We start from the raw sequence: 25129 nt of genomic DNA on the forward strand, positions 1-25129 counted from the left end.
AATGGGTAAGTAAAGGCTAGCAGTCAGAAGTAGGTCTGGAGCAAGAAGCAAATGTAAGACAACAAAAGAATACCTACTGGATAGAAGCCTTTTTTTAACCATTACTGATAAAATAAGTATCAGTTCCTTAATGAGCAGAAACTCAGGTCTGATGATCATACTCAGCATATATATTGATATTGTGTTTTATATGTAAATATAGACTATAGTTTGAATTACTGAATATGCTTAGTTATTTTAAATACATTTTAATCTTCATAAAGTCCTGAGCTAAAGAACCTCTTCAAGTAGTTGTAGACCAATATTAGAATAACAGAGAAGATCCTGTGATTATCAACAAAAACTTCCTGCTTAAGGTAGAGAAAACCAGGTAAACAGCAACCTCTAAAGAATTCAATCTTGACGAAATCTATTTCATTCTAGGTGTTCAATATATTCATTAACTGTAAGTTCATGTCCTTCCTAGCGGAATTTTTTAAAGCATTTTAAGCAGAAGAAGTAAGTTTTCAACTTAAACTGCTTTTATCTTTGTTTAGCATCACTGGTATCTCTAAAAACATTTCAAACACTGACCTGTTGTGATACAGTTGAAATACCTACCTTTTTGAATTTCTTGAAATTTTTTAGTAGACCATAATCACCATTTATGCCAGATGGATTTCTGGAAGTAGAGTTTTTAATCACCAGTGATCTAAACTCAGTCAATAACAGCTTTTTTGGAAGCATCTCACTATGATCCTGAAGTTTGTCATTGTTCTTAAACGGGGTTAAGATGGGTAGGTAAGCAAGAGAAGAAATAACAAAGAAAAGTCACTTGTCATTTGGGAATCTACAGAAAAAAGTTCAAATACCTGAAAAAAATAGTAAAAATGTTTTATTTCTCGTACCTGAACTTTGTATTTGGAATCAAATCACATCTAATTCAAGAGAAGAAAATTACTTACTCAAATGCTCTATAACTTTGGAAACATTTATAACATACTCATTTGTGACAGAAGGCTAAAAACTGTGAAGTATTTTTAACCTAGTAGTTATTCTAATAAATATCATCTCAGTAAACAATTTACCTCCAGATACATATTTTATTGACACAAAATCTCAGCACTGTTTGCTTTTCATTAAAATTGTACACTGAGATTATAATATATCCTGTTCTACAGGTCCTCATCTACTTTTCTTAAACTTTTGGGATTCTCAATAGTTTGTATCTTTTATTATTCTTAACACCTCAAAAAAGTCAATCATCAATTCTGGACATACTATCTCATTAATTGACAAGCCATTTTTAATTCAAGATTAATAGCTGTTAAATTTGCCTCAAGAGTCCTTCCTGTTATCTTTCAATTGCTGGATGAGATTCTTGGTTTCATGTTATTTACTATTAACTAGTCAGTTACACATCAACATCATTACAGCTGCTTAAGGTTGACATCTTAGTTCTTTTAACTGCTGTAACTACGTAATTAATATGCAAGTTGCTAATAGGTCTAAGATAAAAGCAGTCAAAAAAAAAAAAAAGGTGAAAGTCAGAAAAAAAGGTTCATCTAATAGTGACAGAATGTAATCAGCACATTATTAAGAACAGACTAAACTTTTAGAGTTTACAAATATTTCCCATCCATTACTCTATCTGATATAAATCCTGCTAGAAAAGCATCAGTCTCATTTTATAGAGTATTTGAGGTTCTTAAATGTGAAAATGACTTGTTCAAGGCCACATACCTAAGGAGCAGAAGGCAGGGAATTATACCCTGGTTTCTCTCTATACTCTTTTCACTGCATCATGGTTATAATACAATCTATCCAGGCCGTGCATGGTGGCTCATGCCTGTAATCCCAGCACTTTGTGAGGCCAAGGCGGGCAGATCACCTGAGGTCGGGAGTTCCAGACCAGCCTGACCAACATGGAGAAACCCCGTCTCTACTAAAAATACAAAATTAGTCGGGCGTGGTGGCACATGCCTGTAGTCCTAGCTACTCAGGAGGCTGACGGAGGAGAATAGCTTAAACCCAGGAGGCTGAGGTTGCAGTGAGCCGAGATCACACCATTGCACTCCAGCCCGGGCAACAAGAGCGAGATTCCATCTCAAAATAAATAAATACATAAATAAATAAAATAATAATAATAATAATATGATCAATCCATTTCAAGGCACAATCATGAAGTAAGCCACAATTAGGAAAGAGAAATAATCCTAAGAATGTAAAATGACAAAAATTGATGAGATGACAGTCTCCGTAAGCCAAATCTGTATAAAAATTAATAAAATGTTTCTCACAGATATTTCTTTAGTTGACCATAGTGATTCTTCCTTGAGTTCATGTTTCTTCCCAATTTCATTTTCTTGCTAAAGAAATAAAATAAAAAATACTGTTCATAGGAGTTATAAAATGGTATGTTTCTATCACTTCTTGGCCTTTTGAATAAGATGAAGTGTAAAATGCTTCCTTTCTAAAAACTTAAGAGATATTCATGTTATGTATGACCAGGCATTTGGCTTTCAACTGTCTTTCCAAAAGAAATCATGAGATGAAAATATATATTGAAAGAGATACTGCAGTATCAGGACAAAGAATTGGAAGCAATCTAAATCCATATAAATCACATGCTTAGAGAATATTTAACAATATGGGAAAATGATTATAATTTAAAAAATGACTACAAAATTGCACTAACAGTCTGCAAAATAAAATGTAAAGAGAAAATACCAAAATATTAACCATGGTTGTCTGTAGATGGTAGGATTATCAACAAACTATCTGTTTTATTTTCTATATGTCTGTACGATCGTGTATTACTTTTAAAATCAAAAAAGAAACATTTTAAAAGAATTCAAGTTTACAATAGTATCTTAAATCACACTTAAAGAAGAAACAGTTACTTCAACTGTTCAAGATATTTGTCTGAAATAAAAGTGAAGACTGCCTTGTATATTAGTCACAGTATCTTTCACATTAACATGTCTGGATCATGTCCTAGATGGAACAGTATTACATAAATGGATAATGATTTCAGTAAAAACTACAATTCTCTTGGATGCAAAGTGGGGCACATAACATTTTACATCACATTTTCAGTAATACAGCAGTAAATCTTAAAAGTTTTAAAAATGAAGTTGGAAAGGGCAGAAAAACAAATGTACTTTGTGCTTCCCTACAGAGTAAAGAGGATATTTTAATCAATAGGATTAAATGTATGTTTCAAGCCTATCAGGTGCCATTTTACTTAGGCTGAGTACTTTCACATATCATTTACAGAGAGTTGTTATCACAATCAGAACATTTTACTCCCTTTATACATAATCAGAATACAAACTCCCTTTAGGCACCTTCTCCCCATCCTGCCCTACTCTCTCAAAGTTGCTCTTCCTCCTGAGCAAGTTTTGATTTTCCAACTCAGAGAATCATACAACCTACCTATATACTCAGACTATAAGCTTGGGAATTATCTTATATTCTTTCCTATCTATTTATTTCCCATATAAGTAAACCACCAAGTCTTGGGGATTCTACCTCAATGCCTATCAAACTTCTCTTCTCAAACTGCCTTTCATGGCAGATGCCCAATGCCTACAGTAATGGAATAACTGAGTGAATTACACAGTGAAAACTAACAAAAGGAACAGTCAAAAGAGCATGGTAGACCTGTGTTTAAGTCCTAGTTGTCAAACCTAGCTATGTGACCTTGGCAAGTTACTTAAAAACTCCCACTGTCAGTTTCCACACGTGTTCAATAGGTATATTTAATTACTGCATTGTAGGGTTGCTGTAAATATAATAAAGGTATCCAATAAGTGGTAGCTATTACTACAGGGTACTGGAAAATGCTGTAGCTTTAAGAATTTACTACTGGGTATTGAAAAAATGCTATATAAAAATGCTTGACTTGAGAAAGGAGAGTGGAATGAAGTGAAGAGGAAATATACTATTGACACAGTGGGTGCTGTTAAGGAGAAGAATGTTAAGGATCTTCAGTCAGTTTTGCATTTTACAGAGACTGGGAAACTGAAAGTAAGGCCAAGACTCAGGCACAGCTATCATTCATATAAGGATAAAGTCCTAGGAGGAATATTAAGCTAATAGTTTTCCATTTCAGCTGTAAGGAAATCTTACAGACATGCTATAATCTAAATTTAGATCCAAAACCAGAGAAATGACAGTTCTACCATCAACATCTTTTGGAAAGTGCCTTTCTGAAATATAGCTAAGGATTCCAACACCAAAGAGAAGTATCACATTTTTTGCCTTCAAAAAATTGCCAAGAAAATTTTTAAATAAAAGGATTAAGAAGTATTTTTCTCTGATAGTCACTTCTGTAGCTAAAAAAAGTTAAGCACCAATTCCTTTAATCCATGAGATTAACAAGGACTTTCAGACAAATTCTTAAAATAACAAAAATAAAATAATTTAAAACAACCCCACATTGAGTAAGGTTGATGGATTTTATCAATGTCAATTTCCTGGTTGTGATACTATACTATAGTTATGCAAGCTGTAACAATCAGGGGAAATTAGATAAAGGGTTCACTGCATGTGAACAAACAATTATCTCGAAATAAACAGTTTTTAAAAATAACCTTACATTGAAAACAGAAATATTTTTCTACCTATTACAGATTCTTACTAAAAATATTATAGTGCTGGAATACAGTGATTTAACTTGTAGTAGTCATCTCCGTGGTATCCCTGAGGAATTGGTTCCATGACTTCCCATGGAAACCAAAATCCATGGATGCTCAAGTCCCTGATAAAAAATAGCATAAATTTTGCATATAACCTAGGCACATCCTCTCATATACTTTAAATCATCTCTAGAATACTTATAATACCTAATACAATGTAACTGCTATGTAGGTAGTTGTTATATTGCATTGTTTAGGAAATAATTTTAAAAAAGTCTGTACATGTACAGACGCATTTTTTTTTTTCCCAAATACTTTCAATCACAGGTTGGTAAAATCAGAGGATGTGGGACCCATGGATACAGAGGGCCAATTGTATCTCAATGAGAGATACCACAATTAATTGCTATTCTCTCTCCAAAAGCCTACAACAACATATTTTGTACTGTAATTTTCATTTAGAATGTCATGAATTCTGAAACAGTAAAATAAAGGAAAAATGGAATATGCTATAGAATCATAGGGCAAAATAAAATAATTATATTTCCTGATATCATTATACCTCATAAAAATAATTATATTTCCTGATATCATTATACCTCATATAAACCTTACATATTAAATGAAAGTTCTAGTCTATGAAAGACTGTCTGATGGCTCCCATGTCAAGGGTGTATAGTGCTCAGTTCTTGTCTTTCCCCGTCTGTGCTCTAATGCCCAGTGCCCTGCGTGATGTAAGCCCTGGGAGAATATGCAGTGAAAATAGGTCTTCAGGAAGATTAATTAGCAGCCATCCAGGATGAGCCAAAGAGAGCTGTTACAAACTAAAACCACAACCATTTCCAGACAGATTCGTGACCACCATAGCAGTGGACTAATCTGGAATGGAATTTAAGCTAAAAAAGTGGGGTGGGGGTAGCTACTTAAAAAAAGATTAAAGTCACTTTGGAAGGCTGAAGCAGGTGGATCACCAGGTCAGGAGATTGGACCATCCTGGCTAACACGGTGAAATCCCATCTCTACTAAAAGTACAAAAAATTAGCCGGGCGTGGTGGCGGGCGCCTGCAGTCCCAGCTACTAGGGAGACTGAGGCAGGAGAATGGTGTGAACCTGGGAGGCGGAGCTTGCAGTGAGCAGAGATCGTGCCACTGAACTCCGGCCTGGGCGACAGAGCAAGACTCTGTCTCAAAAAAAAAAAAAAAGATTAAAGCATGTACTAGGACAAGAAGACTAAAGAAAATAAGAACATGTCACAGAAAATCAGAGGAGAAGAGAGCACAGCAAGGGAAATGCATTTCCAAAGGTGTGGCCAAAGTAATGTAAAAAGTGCCTAACTTTCTAAACACTTACATGTAATATTAAGTAACCTGAATACAGATTCTGAAAAGTCTGGAACTAAAGTAACAATGTAAATCCATAATGCAACAGAATAAAGATAGCTTTATAAATGTATGTAAATGTATTAAACTTAGCAAATGATGTCTTGGATTTCAACAAATGTCACATTAAACTAATTTACCTAGCTCTCCACCATAGTAGGAATTGCTACAGAAGTGACTTATAGAACATATAAATCTTTTGTTTCACTTAGTGTGTCTGTGAAATGAGAGTAGTCTTAAATCCTTCACAATAAAAAAAAACTCTGTCTCTGAAGTTCTCACTCTGGCTGCAAAATGGAATCCGATAATTCAACATTCATTCTCTCTCTCTTCCTTAAATACAATTCTTTATCAGGGACAGCAATGTGCCAAGTTTAAAACATTTCCAGACTCTTCTAGATTGACGATAGAGAGTGGCTAAATTATATCCAATTCTGGCCAATAACAAAAGTTATTAACTTGGGTTTCTGAGAAAGCTCCTTAGAAAGCAGGGAGGAATTCAGCTGGAAAGGCCTTTACCCTGTCCCCTCATCATCACATTCTTCCTCCCTGGAAAGGAGACTTGATGGCTGGAGGTATCCTCTCAAACAGCAGAAAGACAGACACCTAGTAAATTAATACCATGGGAAGCAGCTCTGATTATCTACTTCCAGGCTACTTTTATAGGGGAAAAAAAGATCCTATCTTATAGAAGCCACTGACTTTAGAATTTTTAAAAATATCAAAGGAATTCTTAGCTAACACAATGAGGGAACTTATCCTGGGAAGGAAAATCAGATATACTGAGTGAAAATCTCTGGGGCTCTGGCCTGGGAATCTATATTTTCAAAAAGCTTACCAGCTGACTCCAATGCAGCTGGTCCACAGAAGGGCATTTAGGATCACTCAGAAGAAGTAACAAATAATGGGGATTCCCTTGCCTATATGAACATAACAATATACAGGCCAAATAGGACATAGGTTCTGCTTTTTGAATAGTAGTTATAGATTTATAAGGTCCTTGATACACACTAGGTTCTCAACTGCTTAGCTAATAAACTATAACTTCCATTCACTTAATCCTATCCTTTCACCTATTCCTGTCCTTACTCTGCAGGTGTTATTGGAGAGGATGACCACAGCCATGAATGAGTGGAGCTAATGAATCCACGTTGGAGATCAGAATATTCAAGTTTTACTTCATCAGGTCTGTGCTCTCATCTAAAGAGCTACCAAATCTACAGATAGGTCAACTTACTGATGTATACAAAAAAGAAAATCTGAGGTGTTTTCATAGATCAAAGTGGGTAAGACAAATTATCAACAGTCATGAAAATAGACAAGGACATTACAAAACCTAAATGAAAATGAAAATTCCTAGTGATGTTATATCGTAAAAATTTATTGAGTAGATACTTTGTTTTACTAACTTCATCTTTCTGTGCCTGTTTCTTATACTGAAGCATCTCCTACACTTATCATCATAGCCAAATGTCTTTTATAATAGTACAGCCTAATTTGGAAATCTAGTAAAACAATCTCATATGAAAGTTTAATTTGTGATCATTTATTTTACACTACTGAAGAATCACTGTACTTTTAACATTTACCATTTACCTTATCAACCAACAAATTCCTATAGTACTGAGTGTTAAAGACATTAATGGATGCTCATACTGTCAATACAAAATTGAAAGTACCTGTTAGCATTCTAAGCTTCTATGTACTATACCTCTCATTTAAAATGTTACTTACAGATATTTTGCTACTTTCTGGTACTGCTTTATCACTGAAAGTGTCATTTGTTTCTACATCCATCCTTGGCCTTTTTCTAATATTGACATCTTCCTCTTGTTTTTGAACTTTCACATCAATTTCTAACTCTGGTTTTGTGTCCTTGAGTAACTGTTCCAATACTTCATCTTCTATGGCCACATCATGCATTTCTCTTTTTTTATTTGATCTTAGCTTTTCTGCAGCATGAGATTTACTGGCAGAATTTTTCACAGTAGATATTAAATCTGTATCTGTAAATAAGTTATTGTCTGAGTTTGTGTCCACAGGCTCATTCTCAGATAGATGCTGCTCCTTATTTTTCCATAATAAGGGTATAGCAGGTTGTGTTTGTTCTAAAAGAGAACAAGACATTTCTATTCTTGCTGATTTGCATGAAGACATTTCTTGATTTTCTTCATCCCTTTCCCTTAGATTAAAAAAAAAAGAAGAAAACAAAACAAGAAAATGAACACAGCTAAGTAACCTTTTAGTTTGGCAATATTCATCACTCCCTCCATTTAGTTCACAATGTACTCTTGATTTTATTAACAATATTACTGGAAATCAACAAATAGACCTTTGAAAACAGTGCAGAACTCACATACATTCTGCTGTTTTGATAGAACTGATGGACCCTGTGGCTAAAGCAGTATGGTGATCTCTATCTTCTCTGCTTAAGTTGCATTAGTTGATATATTACAGGCAAAGGTAGAAAAATATAAAAATACAAAGAAACTGTTGCCAGGAGACAGCAGCCTACTTTATAATGTAGTAAGGCTGTGGGCAGGGAAAATTACCCTGGGAATACAATCTGATGCGTTAATGAGAGATGCATTCAACACAGTAAGTCAGAGTGACTAAATCTACAATACGGTACTGACTGTATACTGCAAATGCTATGTGAATATATCACTAAAAGTTTCCTATACAATACTGTATCATTCATTCAATAAATACCGAACACTTTATGCAAACTGTACTAAGCCCATAGAGGACACAAAGACCTGGGATTCTGTTCTCCAGGAGTTTATTGGATTCATGTTGAACTAGAACAGTCAACCCAATGTTCTATTAACACTAATTTAATGCCAAGGTACTGGACAAACCAACCAATCGAGAGGTTTTTGTAATAATTTAGGTGGTCAGAGTTTGAATCTGGCAATAGATGGAAATGAAGGGATTGATAGACACTGAAAATAACAATCAATAACACTGATTTCAGGAGCCAGAGAACAGAGTCAAAAATTCTAACAACGTAAGCTATTTTACAAAAAAAAAACAAAAAACAAACAAACAAAAAACACATTTGGTGAGAGGACAGAAAAAGTTTTTAGGTCTATCACTGGGGAAAGAGCATGAAACCCCTGTGGAAAAGAAGTAAAGCTTAAAGGAAAAGTTAGGGCCACATATGTTGACTGTCAGTAATAAAGTCTCAAAACCTGAAGGTTGAGTATAAAGAGCAGCAGGGGGAAGAAAAGAAGTCCTCCAAAGTTCATACAGAAATGGGAGAAATAACATCATCTTTTCTGAGAAGCTTAATAGGGACGGCACAAGACAAAAGGCAGTAGTAGCTAGAGGAAGAAACCAGGTCAAGAGAAGCTTTTCAAAAATAAAGGTGAGATTGAACTTTTGAAAACAGAAGAAAAAAATCTAGGATGATCAATATATTCAAAATATGGAAATTGAGAAAACAATTGATGGAATATGGTCCTAGAGGGAGTGAGAGCGGTTCTCAAGGAAAACCAGCAGAAATCTGATTTTAGAACTGAGACGGGGGGGGGTTAGTTCTTATTGAAGAGAATTGTGGCAAGTAAAACAACACGTAAGTACATACATAGAAGGAGATGAAGGAGAAACTGTCTAGTGGCTCTAGTGAAGGAGATCAGGGACATTTCTGAGAGGGAAAGGGGTCAAAAAGCCGTAGCAGCAGAAGCATACTTAATCAGAACAGACTAAAGACAATACCATTCTACAACAGTATAAAAAACTTTCATATTTTTTTTCAGAGACATGAGAGAAGTTATCAGAAACAGACCTTTTTTTGGTAGACGGCTGAAAGTAGTTTCTGATGGAGTTGGTCTGCTGCTGCTGAGAAGCCCTATCTTTACTTTTATTTATACTTGGCAATTTAGTTGGTGAAAGCTGATAGTTTGGGATTCTCATCTTAGCCAAAGTATTTGATACCATACTATTATTATTAGAGCTTGTTTTGCAGGACTCCTTTACAGTGGGTGCATCTTGTGATAGCATTCTGAATTTTTGTTCCATTTTGGAGACTTTGATTTCTTTTGGCCTTTCACTCAAATCCCTGTAGAAAAAGAAAAGAATGCAAGGTAAACAATCAAGTTTACAGCAATTTTAATATAGAAACAAAGATCGTTAAATAGTTCTAATGTAATATAACCTTAGAAGATAATTTTTAGACAAAAATACACTGAATATATTTTACCACCCCAAGAAAGCAACTCCTTTATTACCTAAGCATCCTGTGGAAGGATGATACCTTACTCTTCTTCACCCCCTATAGCACATATTGTTGCTCTACTATAGACGACTGACAAACACACACACAATACCAACTTAGCATAGCCTATTGTAAGTTAAACTAGGTGATAATCCTAGGCAATTTCCGTTTTGTTTAAAAATTTTAAATTATTCCCACGTAAAATCACTATTATTATGGTACTTTCATTATTATTTATTATTATATTATTATAGTACCTTTTTATTAAAAATGGAAAATCAGAATAAAATCACATATAAGATATTCAGACTGATATCATTATTTCAGCCAGATGGCAGGCTTGAGAATAGAACAGAACTCTAGATTACCAGAAAAATATTTTCAGCATACATGCACAGAGTATACTTTTACATACTTTTTACAAAGTAAAAAGTATTTTTACTTTTTACTTTTACAAAGTATGGTTAAATTAGACACTGCCTTTGCTATTCTTATTTTACAGAAAAAAAAAACAAAAACAAGAGGTCAGGCTGTCATTCAAGCAACTTCCAAAACCTTAACAATTTCTCTTGAAAAAGTTAAATCTGGCCTCAATATGAGTGTAGCAAAAATTAAAATAAATATGGTTTAATATAGTGATATCTTAAGTATCTTAATATGAACACTTCATTATGTCATATTTAAAATAAAAAACATACAGTTGTAAATAGAAAATAACAAATAATATAAAGGTGCTAACCCCTTCCATTCAAAAAAACAAAACAAAATCCCTCTTCAGATAAAGAACCATAGAAAAACTATCTTTATGGACAACTACTAACTATTTAAATAGCTAGGTAGACACATATAAAGTATCTTCAAAATTACAAGTAATATTCAAATATAGGCAACATCATACAATACAAATACATGTATTTCAAACTTATCTCACCAGTTATAAATAAGTTGAACAATTCTTTCCAGTCATCCATGTACATTTGCAAGGAATAAAAAAACTATCCTAAGACAGGAGTTGCCAAACTACAGCCTGTAGGCCAAATCTGGTCTGCCACTTATTTTTATAAACACAGTTATTAGAACACAACACTTTCAATTACAGTCACAGACACTATATAATGATATTTCTGTCAACAATGGACTACAACATATGATGCTGGTCCCATAAGATTATAAAAGAGCTGAAAAATTGCTATCACCTATTGACAGCACAGTGCAACCCATTAAGTGTCTATGGTGATGCTGGTGTAAACAAACCTATGCTGCCACTTGTATAAAAGTATAGCACAATAGCACATACAATTCGGTACAATACATAATACTTGATAATGATAATAAATGACTATGTTACTGGTTAATGTATTTACTATATTATACTTTTTATCATTAGAATATACTCCTTCTTATAAAAAAAATAACTTTAAAACAGTCTCAGGCACTCCCTTCAGGAGGGATTCCAGAAGCCACTATTATCATAGGAGGTGACAGCTCCATGTGTGTTAGTGCCCCTGAAGACCTTCCAGTGGGACAGGATGTGGCAATGATTGCGATGATCCTAACTCTGTGCAGGCCTAGGCTAACATGTATGTTTATGTCTTTGTTTTTAACAAAAAAGTTGAAAAAGTAAAACAAAATTTAAGAATTTGAAAACAGAAAAGCTTATCGAATAATATGAAGAAAACATTTTTGCAAGGCTATACAATATTTTAAGTGTTTTAAGCTAAGTATTATTAAAGTTTACAGACCACAAAAGTTACAGTAAGCTAAGGTCAATTTATTATTGAAGAAGTCTTTTTGTATATAAATTTAGTGTAGTCTAAATGTCGTGCTAATAAGGCAACAATCATGTACAGTAATGTCCTAGGCTTTCACATTCACTTACCACTCACTCACTGACTTACCCAGAACAGCTTCCAGTCCTACGAGCTCCATTCACAGTGTCTTATACAAGTATACCATTTTTCATCTTTTATACAATATTTTTTCTGTACCTTTTCTATGTTTAGATACACAAATACTTCCCATTGTGTTACAACTGCCTACAGTATCAGTACAGTAACATGCTGTATAAGTGTGTAGCCTAGGAGAAATAGGCTATACCAGCAGTTCCCGTCCTTTTTGGCAACTGGGACCAGCTTCATGGTGAGGTTCTGTGTTTGCGGGCGGTGGTGGGGGGAATGGTTTCAGGATAATTCAAGCATATTTATTGTGCACTTTATTTCTATTATTATTATATTGTAATATATAATGAAAAAATTATACAACTCACCATAATGTAGAATCAGTGAGAGCCTTAAGCTCGTTTTCCTGCAACTAGACAGTCCCATCTGAGGGTGATGGGAGACAGTGACAGATCATTGGGCATTAGATTATCAGAAGAACCTAGATCCCTCACATGCACAGCTCACAATAGGGTTTGCGCTCCTATAAGAATCTAATGCTACCGCTGATCTGACAGGAGGTGGAGCTCAGGCAGTAACGTGAGCAATGGGGAGCAGCTATAAATAAAGACAAAGCTTTGCTAGCTTGCCCGCTGATCACCTACTGCTGTGTGGCCTGGTTCCTAACAGGTCATGGACTGATACCGTGGCTGAGAGATTAGGAACCCCTGGGCTATCTATACTATATAGTACGCTATACCATGTAGGTTTATGTCAACACACTGTTCAATGTTCACACAATGCCAAAATTGTGTAAGGAAGCATTTCTTGGAAAGTATCCTTGTCTTTAAGAGACTATGTATCGTCTCTTGACAATGACTACATATCGTCTACGGCCATTTTCATGCTACAATGGCAGAGTGGAGGAGCTGGGACAGAGATCAACAGTCTTCAAAGCCGAAAATAACTATTCGCCACTCCTTTACAGAAAACCTGCTGACCCTTGTCCTAAGATATCATTTTCCCTGGTATCCCATTCTCCCATGCTTTCTCTCTCAAGAGACAACCCGATAAAGGCATTACTTCCTGAATATACTATTAATTTATTGATAGAATAATAACAATAGTACGGTAACGAAGAAGCTTTACCATGTATCTGCTTGCTCTGATTCTGTGTCAGCTACGTATGTTGTAGTGTTCACTGGGGCGCTTGGCATTAGCTTTTCATCAACTGACAAGCCTTGTGAAAGGCTTGGTCCTGGAGTTGTTGTCTTTAATCCTGTAAATCACACAAGTAGAAAGAATCACAACTGCTAGATACAAGATGAACATCTGGTCACTTAAAATTGTCAGACTATACCATGCTGAGGGGATTAACTAGGGAATACTGCACATGGTTTTCTCCAATGAGTGGCACCAACAAACACAAAACAGTCTATAAGCAGCCTGCTGGCATCTATGACGGGCTTATCTAAACCAAATCATTTTAAAGCTACATCAGATCCTTTGTGCTGAAGTATTATCAACTGAAAGAAAAATAAAATAAGCAAATTCAAATTATGTTTTAAGTCAGTGGGCCAAAAAATTACATTTATTGCCCCACAGAAAGTGTATACACTCTACCATCTATACAAATCAGAATTAGTGAGTTTTATTTTCATAAGGAATATATTATTTGAAACAAATCATGTAAAACCATCTTAGACATAAACTTCTGGCTACTCCAGAAAACCATAATGATTACCTCATCTTTTTATTTACCAGAAAAGCAAATTAGTTCAAGTGCTGCTCTTCTGGAATACTTTTTTTGAATCTCCCACACTGAATTAAGTGCTCTCCAATTCTGCTTCCATACCACCATGCACATCGTTCTATTAACAATTCAAGCCAGGTGCAGTGGTTCACGCCTGTTATCCCAGCACTTTGGGAGGCTGAGGCAGGAGGATCACTTGAGCCCAGGAGTTTGAGTCTAGCCTGGGCAACACTGGGAGACCCCATCTCTACAAAAATTAAAAAAAACTCGCCAGGCATGGTGGCACACACCTGCGGTCCAAGCTACTCAGGAGGCTAAAGTGGGAGGATCTCTTGAGCCCAGGAGGTCAAGGCTGCAGTGAGCAGTGATCGTGCCATGGCACTCCAGCCTAAGACCCTATCTCAAAAAACAACAACAAAAAAGCAATAAACAAAATTCACTTATGACTAGCTGGGTGACCTGTGTCAAGTTATTTAACTTCTCTATGCTTCCCTTTCCTCATCTATAAAATGAGAATAATTATAACATCCACCTCACAAAGTTGTTTGGAAGGTAAAATGGCCCATAGAAAGATGCTTGGAACATAGTAAGCACTGTGCCAGCATTAGCTGTTATCATTATCATCACCTGTTTACTTGCTACTTTCCCTTGTTAGACTGGTGTATCCTTGAGAATAAGAACTACGTCTTGTGTATTTCTATATCACCAGTACCTAGAGCAATATGTGGTATAGAGTAGATGTAAAAAAAGTTTACATATTAAACTATTAACTGAAAAAAATTTTAAGTTGATATTTACTAAATACCTAAGCTAAACTATCATTCTGCTAGGTCCTTGTGACATAGGATGTACTTAATATTTACTATTAATTCTAAATTCAGATATTTAAATGACTTCTGCCACTTTCTCTATGTGACCTCTAGAAGCTCACTGGCATTTCCTTTAAGACACATATCTCTAGAATCCATTTTCACTTGCACATAAGTTTGGAAACAATAAAAATTATAAATGTTCATATAATCACTGAATAATTTAATATAGGCTCAGTGAGGTGGCTTGCTGCTGCTCAGCACTTTGGGAGGATGAGGCGAGAGGACTGCTTGGGGCCAGGAGTTAAGAGACCAACCTGATCAACATAGTGAGACTTCATCTCAACAAAAAAATTTAAAAATTAGCTGGGCATGGTGGTGCGCACCTATAGTCCCAGCTACTCAGGAGGCTGAGGCAGGAGGATTGCTTGGGCCCAGGAGTTCAAGGCTACAGTGAGTTATGATCATGCCACTGTACTCCGGCCTGGGTGACAGAGCAAGACTTTATGAAATAATAATAATAATAAGCTAATGACCCAAAATAACTGGTGTTTGTTAACAGATTACTTACAATTTTCTCCTTGTTAAAAATACCACAACGGCAGGAACTTGGTCTCATCTATTCACCTCTTTATTTCAAGTGCTTGCCATAATACAGGTATATAACAAATGTTCAATAAATATTTGCTGAATAACAAAAGAGTGAATATAAAAATAAAGGAAGGAGGAGAGAGAAGGGAGACTCGTTCACTCTGTTCCCCCAAAGTTGGTTGTGCTATAAAATTATTTTATTATCAGAGGACTATGACTTGGAACCCACCTAAACCTACCTACGAAAATGTGCAAGAAGTAATACTACTTACAGTGTACTTTTTAATTCACTCTCATGACTTTGTTTCTATAGGAAATAATACATCAGAAAAAAGTACCAGTCTGGCAGTCAGAAAACCAAATTTTAGAATTGGCTTGGCCATGAAGTAGTTATGTACCTTAACTTTTCTCAGCTTTGGTATACCTTATCTTTTAATAGAATGATTAGATGATCTCTAAGGCCCTTTCAGCTATAAACACAATTTCAACAGTGGGTGACAAAATTTTGTTGCTCCACACTGGAAAACATAATCTTGTATACCAATAGCTTAGTTCAATTATGCAAAATATTTATACCTATTACAAACAAGTACCGTGCTGGCTGCTGCTAGGGGATCCCAAATTAGTAAGAGCCTACAATCCATCTAGTGGCTGAAAGAGGCATGGAAACAACTGGTTATGTCCAAAGTAGGAAGAAACTCCGGCTGGAATGCAAAAAAGCTACTGAGCATAGAAACAGAATAATTAAATCTGACTTGGAGGAGTTGGGAGTGAAAACAATTTAGAAGAGCCTCACGAAGGAGGTAATCATTTGTAGAATGAGTCAGATTTTGATGAGCGGTACTGAACATTCTAGGAATGGAACATGATGTTCAAGGTGAGGAAGTGTGGGAACTATAAAAAATATGGCACACATATTCTGTAGAGAGACTATGTAAAAAAGGTGAGGTCAGGAGGAGGAAGGCTGCAGCTAAACTACTGAGGACTCAGAAGTCTAGACAAAGGGCTTGGAGATTTATTCTGTGGATAATAAGAGCTAGTTAAAATTTCTGAGAAAAGAGAAGGTAATTTAATAGTGGCATAGTGAAATATTAACTGTAGAGATGAGTCTAGAGTAAGGACCATTACTAGGGCAATTATTAATAAAACCAGCACTCCAGAGAGAAGGATGTAGAGGGTTCAAATAGGGTACTGGCTGTGAGAAGGGGACAGTCACAGACCTCTTGAGCAGAAGCTGTAGAGTGAGAATTTCAGGTCTTGGTGATAAAATGGAAAAGGAAGAATAAAAAATGTCCAAAGTTTCCAGTCTGAGTGCTTCTTCTTTTTATATAAAAGAAGACTCCTCTCTAGTTCATTTCTTCTCAAGATTATTCTAATTTAGTGGTTTCTGGAGTTTGTATAGGAAACAGGGGCTTAAAAATCAAACAAAACAAACCAAAAAACTCAGATGTCTAGGATGCATCTCAGAATGTTTTGAATCATGGAGAATGTACGTTTGTATTCAAAATTGTTTCTGAAGCATATATCTAGTTGAGAATTGATTTTCTAAACAGAGAAACACAGGACAGTGACCCCAAATGGGTGCTGAGACAAGGGGAGCTACTGACTTAGACCTAATTCACCGTTTTTATATGTTTGTTGTAGTTAAAGTCTAAAATTACTGATACTGATCTTTTTTGTGTAAGAGAACAGAAATCTATCAACAAAATAATATCTATAGCACCTGCTAGTTCTAAAAGTTGTGCATATTTCTAGTAGACAAGGAAGGAGTAGTTTCTCCAAGAATATGGCTCTCTTTGGTGTCCACATTTAAAAAGTTCCCTTGTCAAGAGCCTGAAGAGTTGGCCTTTAGCTTTTTACTCTATGGATGAATTACGGGAATTTGGTGAAAATATTAATCATATCAGGATTCCACCAAAATAAGTGATTTGGTTATATTTAAAACTTCACAAGCACTTAGGACTATGTGTATTTGAAGGTTACCTATGTACAGACACAAACATATCTAGTATACTCAACAGGATAGGGTAGAGATGTCAGTTGAATAAACATTCTTATCCAAATAATAAAATACTAGCCTGTCAAATTTTATCAGATGTCTATGCTTTTGCATCAGCTCCCAATCATCCCTACACCACCATTTCTCAAAACGTCACACATTAAAATATAAGCCATTTGTACTGCAACGTAATGTCGTAACAGCTTTAAGACTCAGCTTGAACCAATTACTTGCTGTGACCTCCAGCTAATTTCCTAACCTCTCTGTCCGTCAGTTCCCTCATCTACGAAAAGCAGATGATGCTCTTCCCTCTATCTTATAAGGATTGTTTTGCAGATTAAAGTTTGATGATGGTAAAGTGCTAATTCTAGTCTCTGCACACTCCAGAAACAGCAGTTATTATTACTACTCATGGTTAGTAACGATCTACATACCTAATAGCTTCCTGGTCATTAGGCCGTAATGGCTAACTCCTTCCAAAATTTAGCTTAGCACATTCCTTACTTGTTTAAACCAAGGTTGCAGAGCACTCAGGAGATACACGGACTGACTCCGTAGTTGCCATTCAATGGACTACAGTGAACGATGCTCCCCGGAGTGTGCAATGTGGTGGTGCTGTTCTCTAACTTGTCTCTTTTAGCCCAAGTTCAATAGCTGCTGATCAAATAACTACAGAACAAATCCAGGAAGCAAATAAATATATAAGGAATACAGGATGGATGCTCTGAGAGCTAGGCAAATTAGATAAACGTTAGTAGAGAGAATAAATGTAAAAATCTCCAAGGTAAAAAAGCAAGAAGAAAATAAAGAAACCACTTTTACAACAACTTACTAAAAAATTTTTTTTTAAAACTATGGAACTGTGTTTTAAATAATAAAGGGGAAACAGTGACTGTCTCTGAATACATTGGCTTTCATGATTAACACTGAGATTATTATAATGCACATTCTTCATCTCAGTAAATGGCACCACCATCCACCCAGTTACTTATGCCAGGAAACTAGGAGTTGTTTCTAACTGCTCCACAGGAAATTCCCACCAGGTCTAGTTCTAAAATACATCCTGAACCTGTTCATTTTTCTGCGTCTCTACTACTACCATGCTGGTCCAAGGCATCAGGCTCCTTCACATCCAGATTTCCACAAAAGCATTCTATTCATATCTCCTTTTACATTGTCGGCCCTTAGAATTCTCCACACAAACCTAAGAGTGATCTGTTCCTTCTACCTGGAATTATCCACCACCCAGATCCTCACACAGCTGCCTTTTCTCATCATTCAGGACACATGGCTCAAATGTCACCTCCTGAGACTTTCCTTGAATACCTATCTAAAACAGCCTACTACCATCACTATTACATACATCACCTTGTTTTACCTGTCTTTATATTTGGCTTGATCTGAACTTACCATGTATGTTCGTTTGTTTGGTTACTAAATCTTGATCTTCAGAACATCAAGTTTACAATAACAAGGATCTTTCTTACTTTATTTACCACTTCATAACAGTTTCTGCTACATGGCAGCCACAAATATTTACTGAATGAATAAATGAAAGTATAAATGGATGAATTTTAAAACATGGTGAATATGGTCACCCCTAGCAAGTATATGAGTAACGTATATTTAGCTTATTGATTTACATAATAAAGTTGCTAACGAATCAATAAAATAATGCTTCAATTACCTGTACTGGGATGGCCCTGAGGATCACAGTAATTCTTTGTAGTCATGAAAATCACCGCCAATCCAATTTCTGCTTCAGGAATAGGTCTAAGACCTTGCCTATTAGAATAAAATAGTTTAAGTATGATAATATATTAAAACTAGCAACTTTTATTCAGACAATGTCAAGATAAAGCAACCTCTTTTTTTTTTCCTCCCAAATAATTTTATGGTATAGACAGAATTTCAAATGCAGAGTACTATAATAGCTTACTCACTCGGGCACTGTTACGTTGACAAGTCCACCATCTTTTAATAACTCCATTAACTTCATCTGTAAAATAAGGGGCTAAAGAATACAGATCTTCCCAGTTCTAAAATTCTACAATTTTTGGAATAAAAAGAACACAGTACTACCCAAATTAAACAACAGAACAGGCTTTTATGCCCAGGCATGGTGGCTCATGCCTGTAATCCCAGCACTTTGGGAGGCTGAGGCGGTTGGATCACTTGAGGTCAGGAGTTTGAGACCAGCCTGGCCAACATGGTAAAACCTCGTCTCTATTAAAAATACAAAAATTAGCTGGGTGTAGTGGTGCATGCTTATAATCCTAGCTACTCGAAAGGCTGAGGCAACAGAATCGCCTGAACTTATGAGGTGGAGGTTGCAGTGAGCTGAGATCGCGCCACTGCACTCCAGCCTGGGCGACAGAGCAAGACTCCGTCTCAAAAAAAAATTTTTTTAAATCACCACAGGCTTTTACAAACAAATCTATGGATACTGTGATACTAAGATGAAACTTCAAAGAGAAGAAAAAAAGAAGGGAGAGAGGAAGGACGGAGAGAAGTAGACAGAACTATACCTAAGGTATATCTATACATGTGTTACAACTTTTAGTAAATCAAATCATTTTGCCAAATTTACATGTATTAAGGTATCTTCACATTAAAGGAATCTTCTGGTGAATCTATTTTTTGTTGTTCTGTAAGGTCAATGACTGATTTTATAAAAACAAAAATACACCATTTAATATCATATAAAAATTACACCCCAAATTTTAACAAACAACTACAAAATGTCTTTTAATACTCATTGTAAAGATTTTTTTTTTTTTTTTGAGACAGAGTCTTGCTCTTTCACCCAGGCTGGAGTGTACTTGTGCAACCATGGCTCACTGCAACCTCTGCCTCCCAGGTTCAGGCAATTCTTGTGCCCGTAGCTTCCCAAGTAGCTGGAAGCACAGGCGCGCACCAACACACCCAGCTAATTTTTGTATTTTTTGTAGAAATGGGGTTTCACTATGCTGGCCAGGCTGGTCTCGAACTCCTGGCCTCAAATGATCCGCCTTCCTTGGCCTCCCAAAGTGCTGGGGTTACAGGCGTGAACCACCTTGCTCGGTCAAGATATTTTAAATGGTTAGTTTGTAAGGTCTTTTTGAAATGCTTAATGTGTCTTTTTGTGTGTACTGAGTTTACTTAAACAGGATTCAGTTATATGTGCAATTAAAGTATCAGACTAAAAAAATAAAATTTAAAAAAGCTTTATAATCAAGTGATCACATGTACCTACCTATAATTTAGGTAATTCAAAACTGGTATTTTATTACTCTACTAACTTTTGCAACTATAAATTATACTATGTGAATTAGTTATAAAGAATGGTTACATAACATAGAAACGTTTTAATACATATTTAATAATGCTCTACAGAAATTACATCACCCTTAATGGAGAAGCACTGGAAGCATTTATTTTAAAGTCAACAGTGAGATAAATGTGGCCATTTTCACCACTTCCATTCAACACTGCTCTGGAGGTCCCAGTTGGTATGGAACAAAAAGACAGAAAAAAGAGGTATCAGAGAAATAATGATTAGAAAGGAGAAAGCATGATTTATAGAAAAGACTATAGATAAATTATTAGGAAAAAAGAGGAGTCTGGCAAGATGGCTGGATATAACATGAATATCTGAATGTCAGCTGAATTTCTTTACAGCAGTAGTGAACTAGAAAAAGTACTTAAAGTGACAATATCATTCATTTATAATAATATTAGAGAATATGTACCAGCTAGGAATAAATAACAGTAAGATATTCAAGATCTCTCTACAGAAAATATAAAATTCTATTAAGAGATTTCAAGAAAACCTAAATAAATGGAGATACCACATTCAAGGATAAAAACAATTAAAATTTACATAAATTGTTAATTCTCAAGTTGCCTTGTAGATTCAATGCACTTCCTAATCAAAATCCAAACAAACTTTAACAAAAGATGATTCTAAACGTAAATGAAAAAATAAAGGGCCAAGAATAGCCAGGATGCTTCCGAAGAAGAGCAAAAAAAGACTTGTTATACCAGCTAGGAGGACTTCATCGAAGTTATACTAATTAAGACAGTGTGGTATTGGTACAAAGAAAGGCAGACTGATGAATGAAAAAGAATAAAGTCAAAAACACAAAAGTGCATGTAACTTTGGTATAAAACAGAATTTCAGATAAGTTAAAAACAAATGTCAAAAACAAAAGATGGTATAAAAATACTAGTAAAAAACATATAGGTGAGTATCTTTAAAGCACTGACTAAAACAGAAAAGATTTTTACTATATAGCAGGTCCTCGAATAACATCATTTCATTCAGTGTCATTTCATTAGAACATCGGCAAGAAAAAAACTGATTCCTAACCAGGGCTGCTGTCTGTGTGGAATTTGCACTCTCCCCCAGTGTCTGTGTGGGTTTTCTGTGTGTACTCTGCTTTACTACCACATTCCAAAGATGTGCACATTAGGTGAACTGGTATGTCCAAATTGTCCCAGTCTGAATGAGTGTGAGTGGGTGTGTCAGTGTGCCCTGCAATGGAATAGTGTCCTATCCAAGGTTGGTTCCCACCTTGCACCCTGAGCTGCTGAATAGGCTCTGGGCCACCCACAACTGTAAACTGGATTCCGGATGACAGTTATTTCACACAAGAGAAAACTGGGCTAGGGATAACCATGTAAGTTATTTTCAAAGATCTGGCTGGTATTTTAGACGACAGATATTTTCAGACACTTGCTGTGTGAAAAATAACTAATTAAATAATTGGTGAACAAAATAAATGTGTATTATGCATAGATCAATGATGAGCATGTGTCATGGACCAAGGATTATGATTCATCCAATTCTGTGCTAGGCTAGGGAACAGGTCAAGAAAGAAGGAAAAGCAGGAGGAGATGATAAAGAGAAAATAATTAAATTAATAACAGGAAGAGTTACCAAATTTGAGCTAAGATACCAGAAAAAGGTCTCAGCAAGAACAAAAATCATGGTTCTATTGTTCCCCTAGACATTTTTTTTTTTTTATTATACTTTAAGTTTTAGGGTACATGTGCACAATGTGCAGGTTTGTTACATATGTATACATGTGCCATGTTGGTGTGCCGCACCCATTCACTCGTCATTTAGCATTAGGTATATCTCATAATGCTATCCCTCCCTCCTCCACCCACCCCACAACAGTCCCTGGAGTGCGATGTTCCCCTTCCTGTGTCCATGTGTTCTCATTGTTCAGTTCCCACCTATGAGTGAGAATATGCGGTGTTTGGTTTTTCGTCCTTGCCATAGTTTGCTGAGAATGGTGGTTTCCAGTTTCATCCATGTCCCTACAAAGGACATGAACTCATCCTTTTTTATGGCTGCATAGTATTCCATGATACACATGTGCCACATTTTCTTAATCCAGTCTATCGTTGTTGGACATTTCGGTTGGTTCTAAGTCTTTGCTGTTGTGAATAGTGCCACAATAAACATACGTGTGCATGTGTCTTTATAGCAGCATGATTTATAATTCTTTGGGTATACACCCAGTAATGGGATGCCTGGGTCAAATGGTATTTCTAGTTCTAGATCCCTGAGGAATTGCCACACTGACTTCCACAATGGTTGAACTAGTTTACAGTCCCACCAACAGTGTAAAAGTGTTCCCGTTTCTCCAAATCCTCCCCAGCATCTGTTGTTTCCTGACTTTTTAATGATCGCCATTCTAACTGGTGTGAGATGCTATCTCATTATGGTTTCGATTTGCATTTATCTGATGGCCAGTGATGATGGGCATTTTTTCATGTGTTTTTTGGTTGCATAAATGTCTTCTTTTGAGAAGTGTCTGTTCATATCCTTCGTACACTTGTTGATGGGGTTGTTTTTTTCTCGTAAATTTGTTTGAGTTCATTGTAGATTCTGGATATTAGCACTTTGTCAGATGAGTAGGTTGCGAAAATTTTCTCCCATTTTGTAGGTTGCCTGTTCACTCTGATGGTAGTTTCTTTTGCTGTGCAGAAGCTCTTTAGTTTCATTAGATCCCATTTGTCTATTTTGGCTTTTGTTGCCATTGCTTTTGGTGTTTTAGACATGAAGTACTTGCCCATGCCTATGTCCTGAATGGTATTGCCTAGGTTTTCTTCTAGGGTTTTTATGCTTTTAGGTCTAACATTTAAGTCTTTAACACATCTTGAATTAATTTTTGTATAAGGTGTAAGGAAGGGATCCAGTTTCAGCTTTCTACATATGGCTAGCCAGTTTTCCCAGCACCGTTTATTAAATAGGGAATCCTTTCCCCATTGCTTGTTTTTCTCAGGATTGTCAAAGATCAGATGGTTGTAGATATGTGGCATTATTTCTGAGGGCTCTGTTCTGTTCCATTGATCTATATCTCTGTTTTGGTACCAGTACCATGCTGTTTTGGTTACTGTAGCCTTGTAGTATAGTTTGAAGTCAGGTAGTGTGATGCCTCCAGCTTTGTTCTTTTGGCTTAGGATTGACTTGGCGATGCGGGCTTTTTTGGTTCCATATGAACTTTAAAGTAGTTTTTTCCAATTCTGTGAAGAAAGTCATTGGTAGCTTGATGGGGATGGCATTCAATCTATAAATTACCTTGGGCAGTATGGCCATTTTCACGATATTGATTCTTCCTACCCATGAGCATGGAATGTTCTTCCATTTCTTTGTATCCTCTTTTATTTCACTGAGCAGTGGTTTGTAATTCTCCTTGAAGAGGTCCTTCACATCCCTTGTAAGTTGGATTCCTAGGTATTTTATTCTCTTTGAAGCAATTGTGAATGGGAGTTCACTCATGATTTGGCTCTCTGTTTGTTATTGGTGTTTATGACTGCTTGTGATTTGTGTACATTGATTTTGTATCCTGAGACTTTGCTGAAGTTGCTTATCAGCTTAAGGAGATTTTGGGCTGAGATGATGGGGTTTTCTAGATATACAATCATGTCATCTGCAAACAGGGACAATTTGACTTCCTCTTTTCCTAATTGAATAGCCTTTATTTCCTTCTCCTGCCTAATTTCCCTGGCCAGAACTTCCAACACTATGTTGAATAGGAGTGGTGAGAGAGGGCATCCCTGTCTTGTGCGTTTTCAAAGGGAATGCTTCCAGTTTTTGCCCATTCAGTATGATATTGGCTGTGGGTTTGTCATAGATAGCTCTTATTATTTTGAGATATGTCCCATCAATACCTAATTTATTGAGAGTTTTTAGCATGAAGGGTTGTTGAATTTTGTCAAAGGCCTTTTCTGCATCTATTGAGATAATCATGTGGTTTTTGTCTTTGGTTCTGTTTATATGCTGGATTACATTTATTGATTTGCGTATGTTGAGGCAGCCTTGCATCCCAGGGATGAAGCCCACTTGATCATGGTGGATAAGCTTTTTGATGTGCTGCTGGATTCGGTTTGCCAGTATTTTATTGAGGACTTTTGCATCGATGTTCATCAAGGATATTGGTCTAAAATTCTCTTTTTTGGTTGTGTCTCTGCCAGGCTTTGGTATCAGGATGATGCTGGCCTCATAAAATGAGTTAGGGAGGATTCCCTCTTTTTCTATTGATTGGAATAGTTTCAGAAGGAATGGTACAAGCTCCTCCTTGTACCTCTGGTAGAATTTGGCTGTGAATCCATCTGGTCCTGGACTTTTTTTGGTTGGTAAGCTATTGATTATTGCCACAATTTCAGAGCCTGTTATTGGTCTATTCAGAGATTCAACTTCTTGCTGGTTTAGTCTTGGGAGGGTGTATGTGTCGAGGAATTTATCCATTTCTTCTAGATTTTCTAGTTTATTTGCATAGAGGTGTTTGTAGTATTCTCTGATGGTAGTTTGTATTTCTGTGGGATCAGTGGTGATATCCCCTTTATCATTTTTTATTGCGTCTATTGATTCTTCTCTCTTTTCT

At 36.0% G+C, this 25129-nt stretch overlaps 1 protein-coding gene across 4 annotated transcripts in view; it reads right to left on the minus strand.

The window, feature by feature from the left end:
• Positions 1-25129, minus strand: part of NBN (nibrin) — a 56001-nt gene that overhangs the window by 12052 nt on the left and 18820 nt on the right. For 2 of the 4 annotated variants that reach the window (XM_054497887.2, XM_054497886.2), the window contains exons 8-13: positions 18937-19034; positions 13247-13376; positions 9792-10064; positions 7736-8183; positions 2280-2348; positions 601-756 (exon numbers count right to left, since the gene is read on the minus strand). In XM_054497887.2, coding sequence (XP_054353862.1) covers positions 601-756; positions 2280-2348; positions 7736-8183; positions 9792-10064; positions 13247-13376; positions 18937-19034 — 1174 coding nt within the window. The remainder of the gene's footprint in view (positions 1-600; positions 757-2279; positions 2349-7735; positions 8184-9791; positions 10065-13246; positions 13377-18936; positions 19035-25129) is intronic. The other 2 variants (XM_063668957.1, XM_054497889.2) reach the window with 1 other exon arrangement.

The sequence above is a fragment of the Pongo pygmaeus genome, chromosome 7 (assembly GCF_028885625.2).
Source record: "Pongo pygmaeus isolate AG05252 chromosome 7, NHGRI_mPonPyg2-v2.0_pri, whole genome shotgun sequence".
Lineage (NCBI taxonomy): Eukaryota > Metazoa > Chordata > Mammalia > Primates > Hominidae > Pongo > Pongo pygmaeus.